Raw genomic sequence first — 19,746 nt, forward strand, 5'->3', positions numbered from 1 at the left:
GTCAATTCTGCTAGGGGACATCAATCTTCGAAGTAGATAAGATCATAGAAGTATATCAATCATGTCGTTTAAATGTGCTTACGTCGAAAATAGAAAGTTTGAAGGAAGAACGGGGTAGAAAAGGATTAGTCATGAATCTCTGATGAAGGAATGGATAGAGATTTAAAGCTCGTATGGGCAGGATCGAGGGAAGGCAAAGAATAACTACCCGCTACCATACAAAGGAATATTCCCATTTCTTTTAGTAAATTACTAGTCCTTATCATCGTTAACTACTCTCAGAACTTTATCTGCTGTAGGTAACTCTTCTGATGGCGCTCCTATCGAAATCATCAATTGAATAGTTAATTTTTCTTCTTGATAGGTTGGCCACTGAATGATTCGGTAAACACTTGAAGAAGATACTCCAGAAATATTCGTCGTTTTGGGAATAATGTCATCAATAGTATTTCATTTTTAGAAATATTTACAATCATTTGTTTTTCGCTTGCGTTAAATTTTATCTTTTCAGTTTTCTTATTAGGCGCAATAAATAAATACAAATAATATTAGAGCAGTATGATAATACGATGCCATCCCTTTGCTACATCTGTGTGGCTTCTGCAGCGATGCGGCGCCCGCCTCTTTCACGCAGCTTTTCATTTGCTGATCACGTACTGATCATTAATTTTGTTTGCTATTTTTTTTTTCGATAAATAGACTTTATACCTTTTGTATTCATTTTTTACATAATAAAAGTTGTTGATGTATATCTCAGTATGTCACAAAATCTCATTATTTTTCAATGAATGAAATATAATGAGGCGTAATTTCATTTTGTGCGACGAAACTTGATTTCAAAGAAAAACTTCCTTTGGAAAAGCTTATTTTCTAAGGAAAATATGAGCTATTTTATCGGAGATTGTATCAGTATCACATCTCAGTTCGAGGATTCGAAGACACTTTCTTTATATGATGTAACATTGATACTATTAGTTTTCGAAGTGAAAAGAAACAAGAAAACATCAAATTTCTCGAGGGACTAGTGTTTACTTGATATCGTTTTTGATATATGTCAACAGGAATGTTTTCGTTTTTATCGCTTTCTATGTAATCTCATTTATTTTTTATTAACCCGCGGTAGATTTTGTAGTGGTATTTAGATTAGTATTTACGATTTAGTAATAAATAAATAAATTGTACTCACTTATCGGCTAGCTTAGTAGTTTTCCGAAAGACCGATCCATCCAGTTCGCAATCCATGGACACACTTCAGAAAAGTTTGATGCAGGGGATGCAGCTTGTCACCTACTCTCTTTCTTCGCCGCTACCCAAATCCGTTGGTAGCAACACCACCACCATCAATACCAGAAAACATTTTGGAGTGAGGTGGAAGCAATCTCATTGAATTTTTAGTATAGCAAAGACCCAGGCAGCTTTTTTAACAAAGAAGACTAGCACTGCAGCTCAGGATTTGGTCCTGTCTGGACATAACATATCACCATCACCACAAATTCGCTTGTTATATGTTCTGGCATAGTCACGTGACCGATTTAACCAAAGCAACTCTTAAAGACCAACAAGTTCAAAACTTCGTAACAGCTTCTGGCCCTCGACAAAGCTCAGATTCGTGCATCTTTGGAATATTGCTCGTACATTCGAAGCTCGGCTTCCAAGCATTCCCTGAAGATGCCGGACTCAATCCAGAAGAGAGCAGTTTGTTTTATAGGCGATCCAGAGTTGACCAGAAAATTTGACAGAATTGGACATGAAATATAGTATATAGTAACAAATTAATGAGAGCCACTAAATCCTTGTATACAGAAACGATAAACAAGGTAAGAAGCAGAAAGATGAAATCGGAGACGTTCACAAAACAAGAAAGGTGCGACCAGATGGCAGTTCGAGCCCATCTGGTCCAATCCGAGTCCGTTCAGGCGTTCTACCCAACCGATTTGCTTAATTTTTTTTTTCAATGAAATGTATTGATGCACAGATCAGCCATCAACCATCGGATTTCATCTAATTTTTACCATTCTTAAACACACTTAAATCGGTTGAGTTGGAGAGGAGCTAGGCGCGGACATTCAATGTGGAGTTATGGATTTTTGTAGGTGTTTGGCCATATTTCTACATTCAAAGATCTATATCTCAGGTTCTAATATAGCTACAGAGTTCGTTTTGGTTTAAGAACACTCGCCGAAACACCTTCTTTCTTTCGAGTTTTTGAACACTTATATCGGTTGAGTTGGAGAGGAGCTAGGCGCGGACATTCAATATGGAGTTATGGATTTTTGTAAGTTTTTGGCAATTTTTCTACATTCAAAGATCTATATCTGAGGTTCTAATATAGCTACAGAGTTTGTTTTGGTTTAAGAACACTCGCCGAAACACCTTCTTTCTTTCGAGTTTTTGAACACTAAAATCGGTTGAGTTGGAGAGGAGCTAGGCGCGGACATTCAATATGGAGTTATGGATTTTTGTAGGTTTTTGGCAATTTTTCTACATTCAAAGATCTATATCTCAGGTTCTAATATAGCTACAGAGTTCGTTTTGGTTTAAGAACACTCGCCGAAACACCTTCTTTCTTTCGAGTTTTTGAACACTTATATCGGTTGAGTTGGAGAGGAGCTAGGCGCGGACATTCAATGTGGAGTTATGGATTTTTGTAGGTTTTTGGCAATTTTTCTACATTCAAAGATCTATATCTCAGGTTCTAATATAGCTACAGAGTTCGTTTTGGTTTAAGAACACTCGCCGAAACACCTTCTTTCTTTCGAGTTTTTGAACACTTAAATCGGTTGAGTTGGAGAGGAGCTAGGCGCGGACATTCAATGTGGAGTTATGGATTTTTGGCAATTTTTCTACATTCAAAGATCTATATCTCAGGTTCTAATATAGCTACAGAGTTCGTTTTGGTTTAAGAACACTCGCCGAAACACCTTCTTTCTTTCGAGTTTTTGAACACTAAAATCGGTTGAGTTGGAGAGGAGCTAGGCGCGGACATTCAATATGGAGTTACGGATTTTTGTAGGTTTTTGGCAATTTTTCTACATTCAAAGATCTATATCTCAGGTTATAATATAGCTACAGAGTTCGTTTTGGTTTAAGAACACTCGCCGAAACACCTTCTTTCTTTCGAGTTTTTGAACACTAAAATCGGTTGAGTTGGAGAGGAGCTAGGCGCGGACATTCAATATGGAGTTATGGATTTTTGTAGGTTTTTGGCAATTTTTCTACATTCAAAGATCTATATCTCAGGTTATAATATAGCTACAGAGTTCGTTTTGGTTTAAGAACACTCGCCGAAACACCTTCTTTCTTTCGAGTTTTTGAACACTAAAATCGGTTGAGTTGGAGAGGAGCTAGGCGCGGACATTCAATATGGAGTTACGGATTTTTGTAGGTTTTTGGCAATTTTTCTACATTCAAAGATCTATATCTCAGGTTATAATATAGCTACAGAGTTCGTTTTGGTTTAAGAACACTCGCCGAAACACCTTCTTTCTTTCGAGTTTTTGAACACTAAAATCGGTTGAGTTGGAGAGGAGCTAGGCGCGGACATTCAATATGGAGTTATGGATTTTTGTAGGTTTTTGGCAATTTTTCTACATTCAAAGATCTATATCTCAGGTTATAATATAGCTACAGAGTTCGTTTTGGTTTAAGAACACTCGCCGAAACACCTTCTTTCTTTCGAGTTTTTGAACACTTAAATCGGTTGAGTTGGAGAGGAGCTAGGCGCGGACATTCAATGTGGAGTTATGGATTTTTGGCAATTTTTCTACATTCAAAGATCTATATCTCAGGTTCTAATATAGCTACAGAGTTCGTTTTGGTTTAAGAACACTCGCTGAAACACCTTCTTTCTTTTGAGTTTTTGAACACTAAAATCGATTGAGTTGGAGAGGAATCAAATAATGACGGAAGACGGAAGTTATGGTAATGGCAAACGTAAAAGAAAAAAGTAAAATTGGGGTTGTAGAGAAACTTAGTTAGTAGCTTCCAGTACTTGGGTATTGTGTTGGAAAAAACAGAATTAAAAATAGATTAGAGAAGGCAAACAAAGTATACTAAGCAAGGGACTAATAAACAAACAAAAATTCTAAAAAAAAAAAAACAAAAATTCTTCATGTTTACGTGTTCAAATCAATTTGTAATTCACATATTTCTGTCAATGTTGGGGATTGATAGATGAAATATCTTAAAAAAGTCAAAGAAGTATATATATATATATATATATATATATATATATATATATAAGTTGCATATACGAGAAGATTCAAAAGTGTAACCAATATAAGAATACATAGAAAGGATACAACTAGAATGGTGGCGCCATCTAAAAAGGATAACACAGTGGTAGTTAAGAAAATTCGAGAAAGTAAAAAGCCAGGAGAAATGAAAAAAGACATAGGATTACACGCTAAAAACAAGAAAGAAATCAGATTAGTTGAATACACTAATAATCCAGTTTACTTACCGAATACACCCTGTATTTATTTAAATGGGAGAGTTTCACTGCTAGGAATTAAATCATTCAAACCTTATATTTTTTCACAATGGTGATTTATTCATGAAATACAACAATTTAAATTACAGCATCGTGTCTCGTTTTTTTTTTTTTGAAAATTCAATTAAACTTTTGTAATCTCTAATTTACTTTCTCAGCGGTTTGAAATTTGCCGTTTAAGACAGACCCGGATCATAAATTATTTCGAAGAAGGGCAAAAAGTGACAAATTTCCTCGCGATACTCATCATTTTTACCCTTATCATAATCGGTTATCTATATTAATAATGAAGAAACTTGTGCTATGAAGAGGAAACGATTTGACACCATTCTTTGATATTGAGTAGGCCAAGAGAGAGAAGCCATTCCGAAATGTTTCGAGGCATCAACGTTCGGAGGAATTGATAATGAAATAATTTATCAAAAAGAAAAAATTCTAAGAAGTAGATTAACTATCGAAGAGTCGTCTAAATGTTCGAGGATTCTTAATTGTTTACAGGAAATTGGATCTGTAAGAGAATGGCGAAGATTTAGGCTAAAAACTGTCATTGATGATCGTTCCCTAGGACTTACGGCTTGAATACCTGCAGAACCCTGAGAAGAAGACTTTTCCGTGCTAGGGGTAACACTAATTTAAGATCTAAGAGACTTTTATGAAGACTACCATTGATTCTGGTGCATAGACGACAAAGTTTGGCTTGAGTTTTAAGAACGGGATCTTCGTAGATAAGTCTCGTCATGGAATGTGTTCAGACAGTAGACATAGATAAATTAATCCCTTTCCGAAAGGTTTACTTATAGTTTAGGCCGTACTGAGTTGGTTGTATTGACTGTAAACATAGCAGGTATTTATTTTTATTGATACTAGCTTTTACCCGCGGCTTCGCTAGCATCGAATCCATTAAATAAGTATCAGAAATCATTATAATAGGAAAGAACGAACTATGTAGCTACATTATATCCTGAGATATAGATCTTTGAATGTAGAAAAATTGCCAAAAACCTACAAAAATCCATAACTCCACATTGAATGTCCGCGCCTAGCTCCTCTCCAACTCAACCGATTTAAGTGTTCAAAAACTCAAAAGAAAGAAGGTGTTTCGGCGAGTGTTCTTAAACCAAAACGAACTCTGTAGCTATATTAGAACCTGAGATATAGATCTTTGAATGTAGAAAAATTGCCAAAAACCTACAAAAATCCATAACTCCACATTGAATGTCCGCGCCTAGCTCCTCTCCAACTCAACCGATTTTAGTGTTCAAAAACTCAAAAGAAAGAAGGTGCTTCAGCGAGTGTTTTTAAACCAAAACGAATTCTGTAGCTATATTAGAACCTGAGATATAGATCTTTGAATGTAGAAAAATTGCCAAAAACCTACAAAAATCCATAACTCCACATTGAATCTCCGCGCCTAGCTCCTCTCCAACTCAACCGATTTAAGTGTTCAAAAACTCAAAAGAAAGAGGGTGTTCCAGCGAGTATTATTAAACCAAAACGAACTCTGTAGCTATATTAGAACCTGAGATATAGATCTTTGAACGTAGAAAAATTGCCAAAAACCTACAAAAATCCGTAACTCCACATTGAATATCCGCGTCTAGCTCCTCTCCAACTCGACCGATTTAATTGTTCAAAAACTCGAAAGAAAGAAGGTGTTTCGGCGAGTGTTCTTAAACCAAAACGAACTCTGTAGCTATATTAGAACCTGAGATATAGATCTTTGAATGTAGAAAAATTGCCAAAAACCTACAAAAATCCATAACTCCACATTGAATGTCCGCGCCTAGCTCCTCTCCAACTCAACCGATTTAAGTGTTCAAAAACTCAAAAGAAAGAAGGTATTTCAGCGAGTGCTCTTAAACCAAAACGAAGTCTCTATTTTGAACAGAACCTGAGGTATTGAGGATAGAACGTGTGTATGTGAAAAGCTCCCATAAGTAATGTACAGGGGGAAATCGCATTTGAGTATAACTGGAGAATAGTGAAAATTAGATGAAATCCGATGGTTGATGGCTGATCTGTGCATCAATACCTTTCATTGAAAAAAAAAATTAAGCAAATCGGTTGGGTAGAACGCCTGAACGGACTCGGAATGGAAAACATCAATTTTTTTAATATATAAGAAGATTAATGCTGGTGCACATCAAGCTGCGATGGTTTTAGAAGACATGGAAAATCAAGGTTTTTTATGAATTTTTTCCATAATTTCATGAGCAAGATTGGTATCAATCACTAAAAGCCATTAACGACCAGAAACTAATTGGAGGCTAGAAATCTTCTTCCACAACTTTCGGCAGTAATCGCTTAACATTTATTGGACAACTTCTTTGAAATCATTGCTTAAATATTATTTTTATTGAATTCCTTGACTATTCATAGATAAGAAAAACGATCGTGATTTAATTTTAACATTCAACAGTTAATCTCCTTTAAGAAATATCATTTCTTATTTTAAAATGGAATGTCATCAATTTCTTCGAAATGTTTAATGGCTGTTTAGCTTTATATCTCTATTAAGATTATTTTTATTTCTTATTAGTTATCGCGCATGTCCATAATGCCAATGCGAAGCTAAGATGGTCGAGTTATACACTAATTTTAACTGTTTTTTGTACTTTTTGAGTGATTTTTTGGTACGTCAAATTATGAAAGACTGAAATTGCTTTCTTTTTGGAAAGTTAGTTAAGTAATTCAAAACACTCACTCCAAATGGATGCGTTATTTGTTCCAAATATTCTATTTTGATTAAAAAAAGGATTAGTTACGCTTGGAAGCGAATTCAATAGATTCAACTGATTTACGGAAAGAAAAAATGTTTAAAACTTCATGTTAACATGGTGTTATATTTTTTACTACACGAATTTTTTGTTACAGTAGATGGAATGGAACTAGAGACTTTGTACCAAAGATACTGCATACGTTTGAAACACGCATTGTATCTGTCGTGTTTAACAGTGGCTAGTACTACCAGTGCCGGACTATTGATAGCAACATGCGTGCTTCACGTGCAGGTAAATAATTAATACTCTTCTGAATATGTTATTTATTTGAAACATAGAATCAAGTTATGTATGACTCAAACTAAACATTTAAAACCTGATTTACAACAAACTACGGAAAATTTGTTAATTACAGTGGCTAAAATTCTTATTTTATATAAACAAGAGGGGCTATCCGAGGGGTCTGGAGTTAAGTAATCCTCCCCCGAAATATTTTTGGTGAGTGTCGAAAATGGCAGTTTTAAAACATTTCTCTGTTCATCGTTGCAGTAAAATTACATTAAAATCGCCATTTTCTTTTTATTGAGAACAGCATTGCCATTTTATAAGAATACTGTTTTTCTGAAGTATTTTTCGGCCTTTTCAACTGAATTGTTGCTTCGATTCCGTGGCTGCCCGCAGGATCTGGTATTGAGAAGTGAAATCCAAGTTCATCAGGGAGTTTTTATACAAACTATTGAATTCTAGCTCAGCTTCTGGCCGAATGTTCCTGAAGTTTTCCAAAATATCTTATACATTGACCAAAGCTAATGAGAGGTCTTGTTGTGGGTTTGGCGGGCGTTGACTTAAAGTCCAATACAGTACACAGCTACTTCAAAACCAATAATCTATTCAATTGCAGAAGATATCATATATCCTTTACTAATTTAATTAGGGTGAAAGGGTGAAATTTGATCATAGACTGGTTTTTGCATTTAAGGTGGTCAAAATTGGACAAAAATGGCTTTTCCGGATTAAATTGGGCGTATTAGTTCAATTTTTCCTTTCCAAATTCAATTTGAACAAAATTCAATTCAATTCCAACGGAAAATTGCTTTTCCGAATGACAATTTCAACAATAAATGGCTTTTCCTAACAGTTTTGTTAAAAAATTTGTTCATAGATTGGCTTTTGCATCTAATGTTGGCAAAATTGGACAAAAATGACTTTTCCGGATTAAATTGGGCGATTTAGTCCTATTTTTCATTTCCAAATTCAATTTGAACAAAATTCAATTCAATTTCAACGAAAATTGCCTTTCCGTTTTGAATTTCAACAATTAATGGCTTTTCCTAACAGTTTTGTTAAAAAATTTGTTCATAGATTGGCTTTTGCATCTAATGTTGGCAAAATTGGACAAAAATGACTTTTCCGGATTAAATTGGGCGATTTAGTCCAATTTTTCATTTCCAAATTCAATTTGAACAAAATTCAATTCAATTTCAACGAAAATTGCCTTTCCGTTTTGAATTTCAACAATTAATGGCTTTTCCTAACAGTTTTGTTAAAAAATTTGTTCATAGATTGGCTTTTGCATCTAATGTTGGCAAAATTGGACAAAAATGGCTTTTCCGGATTAAATTGGGCGATTTAGTCCAATTTTTCATTTCCAAATTCAATTTGAACAAAATTCAATTCAATTTCAACGAAAATTGCCTTTCCGTTTTGAATTTCAACAATTAATGGCTTTTCCTAACAGTTTTGTTAAAAAATTTGTTCATAGATTGGCTTTTGCATCTAATGTTGGCAAAATTGGACAAAAATGACTTTTCCGGATTAAATTGGGCGATTTAGTCCAATTTTTCATTTCCAAATTCAATTTGAACAAAATTCAATTCAATTTCAACGAAAATTGCCTTTCCGTTTTGAATTTCAACAATTAATGGCTTTTCCTAACAGTTTTGTTAAAAAATTTGTTCATAGATTGGCTTTTGCATCTAATGTTGGCAAAATTGGACAAAAATGACTTTTCCGGATTAAATTGGGCGATTTAGTCCAATTTTTCATTTCCAAATTCAATTTGAACAAAATTCAATTCAATTTCAACGGAAATTGCCTTTCCGTTTTGAATTTCAACAATTAATGGCTTTTCCTAACAGTTTTGTTAAAAAATTTGTTCATAGATTGGCTTTTGCATCTAATGTTGGCAAAATAGGACAAAAATGGCTTTTCCGGATTAAATTGGGCGACTTAGTCCAATTTTTTCTTTCCAAATTCAAATTGAAAAAAATTCAATTCAATTTCAATGGAAAATTACCTTTCCGAATTACAATTTCGACAATAAATGGCTTTTCCTAACAGTTTAGTTAAAAAATTTGTTCATAGATTGGCTTTTGCATCTAATGTTGGCAAAATTGGACAAAAATGACTTTTCCGGATTAAATTGGGCGATTTAGTCCAATTTTTCATTTCCAAATTCAATTTGAACAAAATTCAATTCAATTTCAACGGAAATTGCCTTTCCGTTTTGAATTTCAACAATTAATGGCTTTTCCTAACAGTTTTGTTAAAAAATTTGTTCATAGATTGGCTTTTGCATCTAATGTTGGCAAAATAGGACAAAAATGGCTTTTCCGGATTAAATTGGGCGACTTAGTCCAATTTTTTCTTTCCAAATTCAAATTGAAAAAAATTCAATTCAATTTCAATGGAAAATTACCTTTCCGAATTACAATTTCGACAATAAATGGCTTTTCCTAACAGTTTAGTTAAAAAATTTGTTCATATATTGGCTTTTGCATCTAATGTGGCCTAAATTGGACAATAATGGCTTTTCAGGATTGAATTGGGCGTCTTAATCCAATTTTGCCTCTCCAAATTACAATTTCAACAATAAATGGCTTTTCCTAACAGTTTTGTTAAAAAATTTGTTCATAGATTGGCTTTTGCATCTAATGTTGGCAAAATTGGACAAAAATGACTTTTCCGGATTAAATTGGGCGATTTAGTCCAATTTTTCATTTCCAAATTCAATTTGAACAAAATTCAATTCAATTTCAACGGAAATTGCCTTTCCGTTTTGAATTTCAACAATTAATGGCTTTTCCTAACAGTTTTGTTAAAAAATTTGTTCATAGATTGGCTTTTGCATCTAATGTTGGCAAAATAGGACAAAAATGGCTTTTCCGGATTAAATTGGGCGACTTAGTCCAATTTTTTCTTTCCAAATTCAAATTGAAAAAAATTCAATTCAATTTCAATGGAAAATTACCTTTCCGAATTACAATTTCGACAATAAATGGCTTTTCCTAACAGTTTAGTTAAAAAATTTGTTCATAGATTGGCTTTTGCATCTAATGTTGGCAAAATTGGACAAAAATGACTTTTCCGGATTAAATTGGGCGATTTAGTCCAATTTTTCATTTCCAAATTCAATTTGAACAAAATTCAATTCAATTTCAACGGAAATTGCCTTTCCGTTTTGAATTTCAACAATTAATGGCTTTTCCTAACAGTTTTGTTAAAAAATTTGTTCATAGATTGGCTTTTGCATCTAATGTTGGCAAAATAGGACAAAAATGGCTTTTCCGGATTAAATTGGGCGACTTAGTCCCATTTTTTCTTTCCAAATTCAAATTGAAAAAAATTCAATTCAATTTCAATGGAAAATTACCTTTCCGAATTACAATTTCGACAATAAATGGCTTTTCCTAACAGTTTAGTTAAAAAATTTGTTCATATATTGGCTTTTGCATCTAATGTGGCCTAAATTGGACAATAATGGCTTTTCAGGATTGAATTGGGCGTCTTAATCCAATTTTGCCTCTCCAAATTACAATTTCAACAATAAATGGCTTTTCCTAACAGTTTTGTTAAAAAATTTGTTCATAGATTGGCTTTTGCATCTAATGTTGGCAAAATTGGACAAACATGGCTTTTCCGGATTAAATTGGGCGACTTAGTCCAATTTTTTTTTCCAAATTCAAATTGAACAAAATTCAATTCAATTTCAACGGAAAATTGCCTTTCCGAATTACAATTTCAACAATAAATGGCTTTTCCTAACAGTTTTGTTAAAAAATGACTTTTTTCAACTCAATTTGAACAAACAAATGGTTACATAACTCCAAATTTGTCGTAAAATGATTGCTCTAGACCTATTGAATTCTGTAAAAATTTTACAAAAGTAGATTTTCTAGATTAAATTGAGCGTTCCTAATTGGCGCATCTTTCTAAATTTTCCCTGATACTACTGTGGCGCCACCCTTATTTAACGCACTTCAATTTTAAAAAACGAGGTCGTATGGCACTTATTTGGGAGTGGATTTTAGTCCCGTGTTCAGCAATATAAAGTTTTCTATTATATTTGGTGCAATCATAACTGAGAAAATTATTTTGTAAGATGTAAAATTTTGATAATGTCTCTATCAGAAAACTTTACAATCAAATTGAATGTTCAAAATGACCTCAATTCACTTCTTGACAATAACCGAAGCGATTTTAAATTTCTTGTGCGACATTTTCTATAACCCCAGGGGTTATTTTGTTAATTTCTTCCGTTACCCCAACTTTTAAATCAAGAATATTGTTTGTCCTATTAAAATATACTTTAGAAATAATCAGGTATTTTCGTATCTGTTCTGCTAAACATCAGGAAAAAATCTTTGAAGTGTTTATTTATATTGTGTCTACATAAGTCTGACCCAAGTTTCGATCAGTGTTACCAACCTAACCTCTCAAAATTCCCTTTCTGGAGCGCGAAATTCGAATTAAAATATAAAAATGCTTACAGAAGATGCTAAAATATTAGTCAAAAAGCCAAATAAACAATCGATATGAATCTAGAAGGCTAGATATTTTGTGGTCCACACTCAATATGCTAAAAAACAAGACGGAGCTCCACCGGAGCTCGTACAGTTAGAAATTATTTGAACGAAGTTTTTCCCAACAGATTGGAAGACGTCGAATGGCCGGCTAGATAGAGTTAAAACTAATTAATTCCTCTAAAAACACAAGATTTTGATTGGGTCCACTTACTACACAGATAACTGCTGAATGAACCTGAAAGTAACCAGTTCTATTTCAGTGCTTGTCGTGTATATCGCCTCTTAAACGTCTCTACGAGGTTTAAGCCCCATACTACATCTTTATTTTATAAATTAAAGCGTACACGTATATATATATACCGACCCATTTCGAATATACGGGACACGATTCGGCCATTTCCCTTGCAATTCCTCCTAAAATCGCAATGCTAGAGCAACATTCTACAAAACTAAATTAACTTCCAGCTCCATTGGACAACGAGCAATGGTGTGCTGATGAAATTACGATTTAATTCAGTTCCATTCCCAACACTCTAATCAACTACTGGTTGAAATACACAGCATTCTAATTGACTCCATTTTTCATACTTTTTTTTTGTTATTAAACGTCGAAACTAGTGAAAAAGTGTAATATAGGGTTTTCTAAATATGGAAAAGTCAAGTTTATTATAATAAACTATTAAATTGACAAGTGATAAGTTTAAAAATATAGTTCAGAAGGACTCTTCCACAAAGAATAAGGTATTTACCATCATTTTTAAAAAAGTTTTCGAATATATTTGCGGACGTTATTGTTTATTACTATCTATATATTACACAGGGTTTTCCGGGACTTTTTGCAAAACATTCTTGATTAGTTGACAGGAAAATAAGCTGGGACAAAAAAATTCATTCAATTCAATTCATACGACCCCCCGTTTCTAATTTATAGGCAGGCTAACTTATATTTAAGTATATTTTCTGAATTACGAACTTTTAATGGATGATTACGTATGTCCAAGCAGAGTTTTTGACGGAGGGCGGCAGCTCATGCCCAATGGTTAACAATCCGTAACTTTTACAGGGACAACCTGTACAATCTAAAGAATTTTTCAATCGATTTCTTAACTAAAAGTTACTCTTTATTCAACTCGATGAAATTTAGCAGATACGTAGATTGTTAGATCGTTGTATATGGAAACCGTTCGCCATAAAGAGATATTCTGAAGAAAATTATCATAAATTGTAATTACTGTTGTAAGTACTTGCACTGCTTACTAACGAAGCAGGTTCCACACGAGGCGGTATTATTAATTCCCATAATTTACGTTCATGGGCAGACGAAAATCCTCACGGCTCAATTCGAACAAAGAATCAACATCTATTTTGTGTTAATGTGTAGACAGGATAATAATTTAGTAGGTCCATATTTTTTTGATAATAACCTAAATGGTCGGCGAGAATTTCTTCAAAATGATTTCCCATACATATTATGTGATATAGCTGTGCAAGTTGCGGCCGCTGCTAGACAGTTTTAGCGAATCATTCTAAAAACATTAGAACATGGTTACAAAAATTGGGCTATGTGTACCAACAAAGCCTTCGGATTAGATGGAGATGTAGTTCTCGCCCTAATAGAGCTCGGAGCCAATTCAAAATAGCATAAAAATATACTTTAACCATGTCAACGAGTTCAAGAAGGAATAACGGGGCTACAGTGATTAGAGGATGTCTGACGACGAGGTATTTTTGTGTCTGAAGGCTAAAGTAGCAATCCACACACACTACATTGATTGCCAGCAACAACAAGCACATCGGCGGGGTTGATAAGTGTGATCAAGCTGTTGCGAATCTTACTGCAAGAATTCGTATTAGAAAATGGTGATGGCCAAACTGGTGGAATAAACAGAAAGACTCTTTATTCGCTTTTCGAAGGTACGTAGCTGGAAGCTTACTGGTTATATATGGAACTGCACCACACCAAAGACAAAAGCCTGCCACTCCATTGCCTACCACAAGATATGAATGCGAACAGCCTTGGATTATATCCATTAGCACAGAACGTCGCTGTGCAAATGGATGTGGAGGAAGGCCTGGAACGCGGCGTGGGGCTATATCCTAAGTGTTTTATGGACTACCAAGTAATATACATGTTTTGGTCATTCGATTACTTTTTTCAATAAACTACTGCTGTAAAATGAGTGTTTTCCATTTTGCTATTTCGTGTTTCCTATTCGCTTCAGACGGTTTCAGTCCAATCTATAGTATAGTAGTAATTCCATTTGATGTTGTTACTTATTATGAATATTTTTCTACCCCGTTCATCCCCTATCTCTAATAAGCCTCTTGCGAATTCCACGATCGAAAATCTGAATATTGGAAAAAATCCCATTGTCATCCAGAGCGATATAAAATGCTTCAGAAGCTGCTTTGTACGCCGAAATTCCCATTTAAGCTGTATTTGTCATCGGCGTCGTATGGGAGTGACTCATATTATGCCATCTAACGTGGAATTTCGCGATTTTCAAATTTAGAACGGGATGAAAAGGATTCTTCGCGTATTACCGCATAAATAATACTTCATATTCGCGATTGAAAAGACCGAACAATGAATCGCCTAACTTCAATTCTATCCTTTCAAATTTTATATCCTATAATAAGTACAAATGCGGTTGATTATTTTTAATTAAGACCAAATTTCTGCCACTCTTTTCTATTTCTAGCTTTTTTCATAGTTTTTCTTTTTTTGTCTTAAAATTTTGGCCTCGTTTCCTATTTTCCAAAGTATTTTCTAACTGTTTCTATTCTGCTACTTAAATTTTCTTTCGCTATCATGTACGAGGACTGCTCAAAATCTTGTTTTTTACGCGTTAATTTTGATGTTTTTTATTATTTATCTTCTTCCCAGAAAATTGCTGTTCAACACAAAATAAAGTTCAATTTATTCCCATCATTCTTCATGTCCACGCCTAAATATTTGATACTCTTGTTCCAACTTATCATCTATGGATCCATGACGTAATAATATAGGAAAAATTTGAATCCATAGATGTTTAAAATGCAGCTAGACAATTTCTTATCTGTGAGCCCAAAGAATTGTTTTATCGATATCTTAAAAAGCCTCTTGACATAGAGTACGAATACTCGGAATATTGTTATGAACTCGTCCACGACTTAGGCCGTGAAGTTAGTCTCGACACCTTAGATATTTGTTTTTATTACAGCGATTATTTGTTTACATTGTTTTTCTAAACAAAAATTTGTTTAACTGTTCATTCATGTTTTTAGATCACTTCCTTACCAATTTCAAAGTATTACTGATGTAATATTGTCGTAGCCTGCTCCGTTACCTCTTTTTAGCTTCTGAACTGCTTCTCCAACTTCTTCTGTCACCGAGAAAGCAGATTTTTTTATGTAAAAACCGCACACTCGAGGAGTTCGAGTAGTGCTTGACTTCTGGAGATGTCTGGAGATATTGAACTTCTGTAGGCTGTAGTGTTCGGAAAAGACGTGCCTTGGTAGTTGATATTCGCTTCAATCAAGAATCTAGTCTACCTGAAGCCTTCTTAAATAATAGCTGACATGTTTGATCCAGCTCTAGCAAACGAGGGACCCAGTACACCTCTCAGGTTTCAATGCACTTCAATCTCAGTCTAATCTGACCGCGTCGAGCGTGAAAAATATTATTGTTCGAAATTTCCATAGGTCAAAGTCAAAGGGGAAAACTGATTATTAGATTTTGGAGGTGCTTCAGGTTTTGTACTTGATCCTTTGGTCATATTTGAGTCTTTGGTGGAACCAATACCAAATTTTTTAAGAGCTGTGTTGCAAAAATGATTAATAGAATAAATTTTTGTTATAATATGTCTAACTATTGGTCAAAAGCTGACTTTGATCGTCAACCACTGTTCAATGATAAAAATTTTGTGGTTAATATGTTATTTCAATTTTGTTATTGTTGCCAGATATTTCCAAAGTAGTAGCCCGTGAGAAAATCCTATATCCATAACTAACATTTACCTATTAACGGAGACCTAATTTCATTTGAAATTGTGTTACTAACAACCTACTCTAGCTGCTTAGTTTCTAAAAGCAAATGATTGGGATAATCTCCCAAACCTCTCTCAAGCATATCCCTAGAAACTGTAATAGCTCTGTCGATAAGGGAATATTTGCTTCCTTAACAAGAGCTGAAGGACTTTAATTCTAGGAAATTTGTGTACTGCTACGGCTAAAATCCAGCTGGATTATAGTTAATACACATGGTACAATTTGAATTGCTTCTTTACTACGTTGCCAAATCGTCAATATAATAAGAAAGTTAAATAAATATCCAGATTCGATTCGAAATGTAAAAATAGTTCATAGTAGCTTTGTGGGAGGCAAAGGGGCCGTTGCGTATCTTACTTTACCAAAAACCGAAATCCTTTGAGAAGCTTGAACCCTTCGATATCATTAGATAGGCTGTGATGCTCGCCCGAGTGCCCAAACCGCGCTCGTGTGAGTCCTGAGTACTCACAGATAACGTGATCTGTAGTTTCGTCCTCCTCCATGCACCAGCGGCACTCCAGGTCTTCCGTAATGCACTTGGTGTGGAGATGGCGAGAGGCATCTGCGTGCCTTTGTTAGTGTCATATCAGGTGTCTCTATCCATCTCTGCCGAGCCGCCTTGCGAATAGACCGTTCTGGGCCCATAGGTGAGTTCGTCGATCTCAGTCTAGCGATTGAGTCCGCCTTACGGTTGCCTTTGTTGCCCGAGTGATCGGGCACCTAAACGAGCTGGATTCTGCAGTCATCACTCACCAGATTTTCTAGTACTTCCTTGTACTTTGCAGCTCTGCTATTTGAGCAGATTGGGTATTATTCCTTCGAATAACTTTAGACAAAATTTGACCCAAATAGCAGACGCCAGAAATCTATCAAATTAGAAGAATATACGCCATGGGTCTTGACCAACACAACAAAAAATCCAAGGCAAGCTTTAAATGGGGACAAAGTCAGTTGTTCTGAAGGAGTAGCTTCTAGGTGGTGGTTGTTCTGGGGCTCGCGAACTAAGTTCGCGGGTAGATGGTAGGGTAGAAGGGTAGATGTAAAAAAGTCCGGAAACTCTCGACTTGGAACAAAGTTCCACATCCAGGCGTTTGTAAGCCCTGGTGAACCAAAGCTATTATGGTGACACCCTAATGCCTTTTTGCCAGCTACCCTTGTGCCGATTTAGCACTGATAACACCAGTTACCTTTCCATTTTCACTTATTTCCCTTATTGCTGTACTTTTTTTGTTTTTGTTTTCTTCTCAACACCGAAACAGGTCGAAATGTCAATATTCACGTAGTTTTTCGAAAATATTTTTCTATGAAAAGAGAGATAAAATCAAAACGATTCATCAAGACAAACATTTTTTATAAATATCGACAAACAAAATAAAACGGCTCTTCTATAATCATTCTGTCGATAATTTCTGATACAGATATAATTTGATTCTCCTGTTTATTCATCGAACGTATAACAAATTTATCTCAATAGAAGGGATATGCTTCGTTGCTGTCTCTTCCTTCCGAATCCTGTCTTTTGTAGCTCAACATCGCCTTTTGGAATGTGATTATGAAGGAAACCACTCAAATTTTAACTTTGAGTGAGTTGATCAGCTTCAAAGATTTAGTTTATTTCGTAATAATTAAATAATAAACAGTTTTTTGTTATTTAAATTCAATATAATATGAGGGCTGCTCCTTAAGTTTTGAAATATGGCAACACTGATTTGGATATGTCAAATTTGACGTTGACATCATAAGTTTTGACATTTTACGTACTCAGAAAGTGTTGTCATACGATTGCTATTGAGTTTTTTACAGATATTTGGTCAAAAAATAGAAATAAATCGCCAAAATTTTCGTGCTATGACTTTCGACGTGGATTAAACTAACAGTAGCAACTATCGATGCTATCCGTAAACTCATATTACAAGATCTTCATGTGACATATAGTGAGATTGAGGCATACTTAGGCATTAGATCCTCTCGCATACATTCAATATTGCATGAACTTTTGGCTGTCAAAAGTCGATTGGTGCAAAGAAATGTTGAAAAAATTCAATCGCGTTCCTTCAAAATACGTCTATAAGATCGTGATAGATCTATGCATCTTAGCCCAAAACTAGACATCAATCGACTGTATTGGTCTTTTAAGATGAGCCAAATCCAGCAAAACTAGTTCGGACTCGAAGCAGTTTGAAGCTAATGGTCGTTCTTGCGGAATAACTGGATATGCCGCCACCGTTCTGTTAGGGCAACGTAGAACGGTTAATTCTGATCGGAACACCAGCATTTGTTTGCTCGAAGCGAAGAAGCTACACCCGAAGAAGCGGTTGATGCATTCAAATCACAAATTTTGGAGGTATCTTATTCGTGATTGAAAGAAGGCTTTGTTAATCGATTCAAACGCATGCAAAAGTGTATTTAAAAACTTAGTTAGCTATCCTCGTAAACTAAACCCTGATCACGTTCATTGTCGTTCGGAAACTGATCGAGTTAATCGGGTCTTAGTTATGATAAGATCTGATCTACTAGATACAACTAAATAAATATCTTGAAAGAATTAACGCACGAATAAGTGATAAAAATCAAAAGTTTTTGTACATTATGGTTTTTATTTGAAATTTCCACCGAAAATTGAACGCGACTACCGGAATCTGTGACGTAAATAGAGGTCGACCTAGGAAGTTACCAATAGTGGAATTAGAAGAAGTTGTTGTAAATAATGAAGGGAACCTTACAGAAAACGTTCAAAAACCCTCAAATATAATTTTGAATGATGAATCTGAAAAATTGACAGACAAAAGTGGAGAAAAATGTGTCGATAGCCCCCAAACTTCCATAAAAGTCTCTGAGGATGAAAATTTGGTGATAGAAACATTGTCTACTAGTGGAAATATCAAAATAGAATCACCAATAGATTGTGGTAATCCTAATGTAGTTAAAAAAGGTAGAGGTCGACCTAGGAAGTTACCAGTAGTGGAATTAGAAGAAGTTGTTGTAAATAATGAAGGGAACCTTACAGAAAACGTTCAAAAACCCTCAAATATAATTTTGAATGATGAATCTGAAAAATTGACAGACAAAAGTGGAGAAAAATGTGTCGATAGCCCCCAAACTTCCATAAAAGTCTCTGAGGATGAAAATTTGGTGATAGAAACATTGTCTACTAGTGGAAATATCAAAATAGAATCACCAATAGATTGTGGTAATCCTAATGTAGTTAAAAAAGGTAGAGGTCGACCTAGGAAGTTACCAGTAGTGGAATTAGAAGAAGTTGTTGTAAATAATGAAGGGAACCTTACAGAAAACGTTCAAAAACCCTCAAATATAATTTTGAATGATGAATCTGAAAAATTGACAGACAAAAGTGGAGAAAAATGTGTCGATAGCCCCCAAACTTCCATAAAAGTCTCTGAGGATGAAAATTTGGTGATAGAAATATTGTCTACTAGTGGAAATATCAAAATAGAATCACCAATAGATTGTGGTAATCCTAATGTAGTTAAAAAAGGTAGAGGTCGACCTAGGAAGTTACCAGTAGTGGAATTAGAAGAAGTTGTTGTAAATAATGAAGGGAACCTTACAGAAAACGTTCAAAAACCCTCAAATATAATTTTGAATGATGAATCTGAAAAATTGACAGACAAAAGTGGAGAAAAATGTGTCGATAGCCCCCAAACTTCCATAAAAGTCTCTGAGGATGAAAATTTGGTGA

General features: G+C 34.7%; 1 protein-coding gene across 4 annotated transcripts in view; it reads left to right on the forward strand.

The window, feature by feature from the left end:
- The window catches only part of LOC130453442 (adenylate cyclase type 2-like), a 124,941-nt gene that overhangs the window by 37,730 nt on the left and 67,465 nt on the right, over positions 1 to 19,746 (forward strand). For 3 of the 4 annotated variants that reach the window (XM_056793195.1, XM_056793197.1, XM_056793198.1), the window contains exon 2: positions 7,367 to 7,503. In XM_056793195.1, the coding sequence (XP_056649173.1) occupies positions 7,367 to 7,503 (137 nt within the window). The remainder of the gene's footprint in view (positions 1 to 7,366; positions 7,504 to 19,746) is intronic. The other variant, XM_056793196.1, reaches the window with a different exon arrangement.

The sequence above is a fragment of the Diorhabda sublineata genome, chromosome 2, assembly GCF_026230105.1.
Source record: "Diorhabda sublineata isolate icDioSubl1.1 chromosome 2, icDioSubl1.1, whole genome shotgun sequence".
In the NCBI taxonomy this organism is placed as follows: domain Eukaryota; kingdom Metazoa; phylum Arthropoda; class Insecta; order Coleoptera; family Chrysomelidae; genus Diorhabda; species Diorhabda sublineata.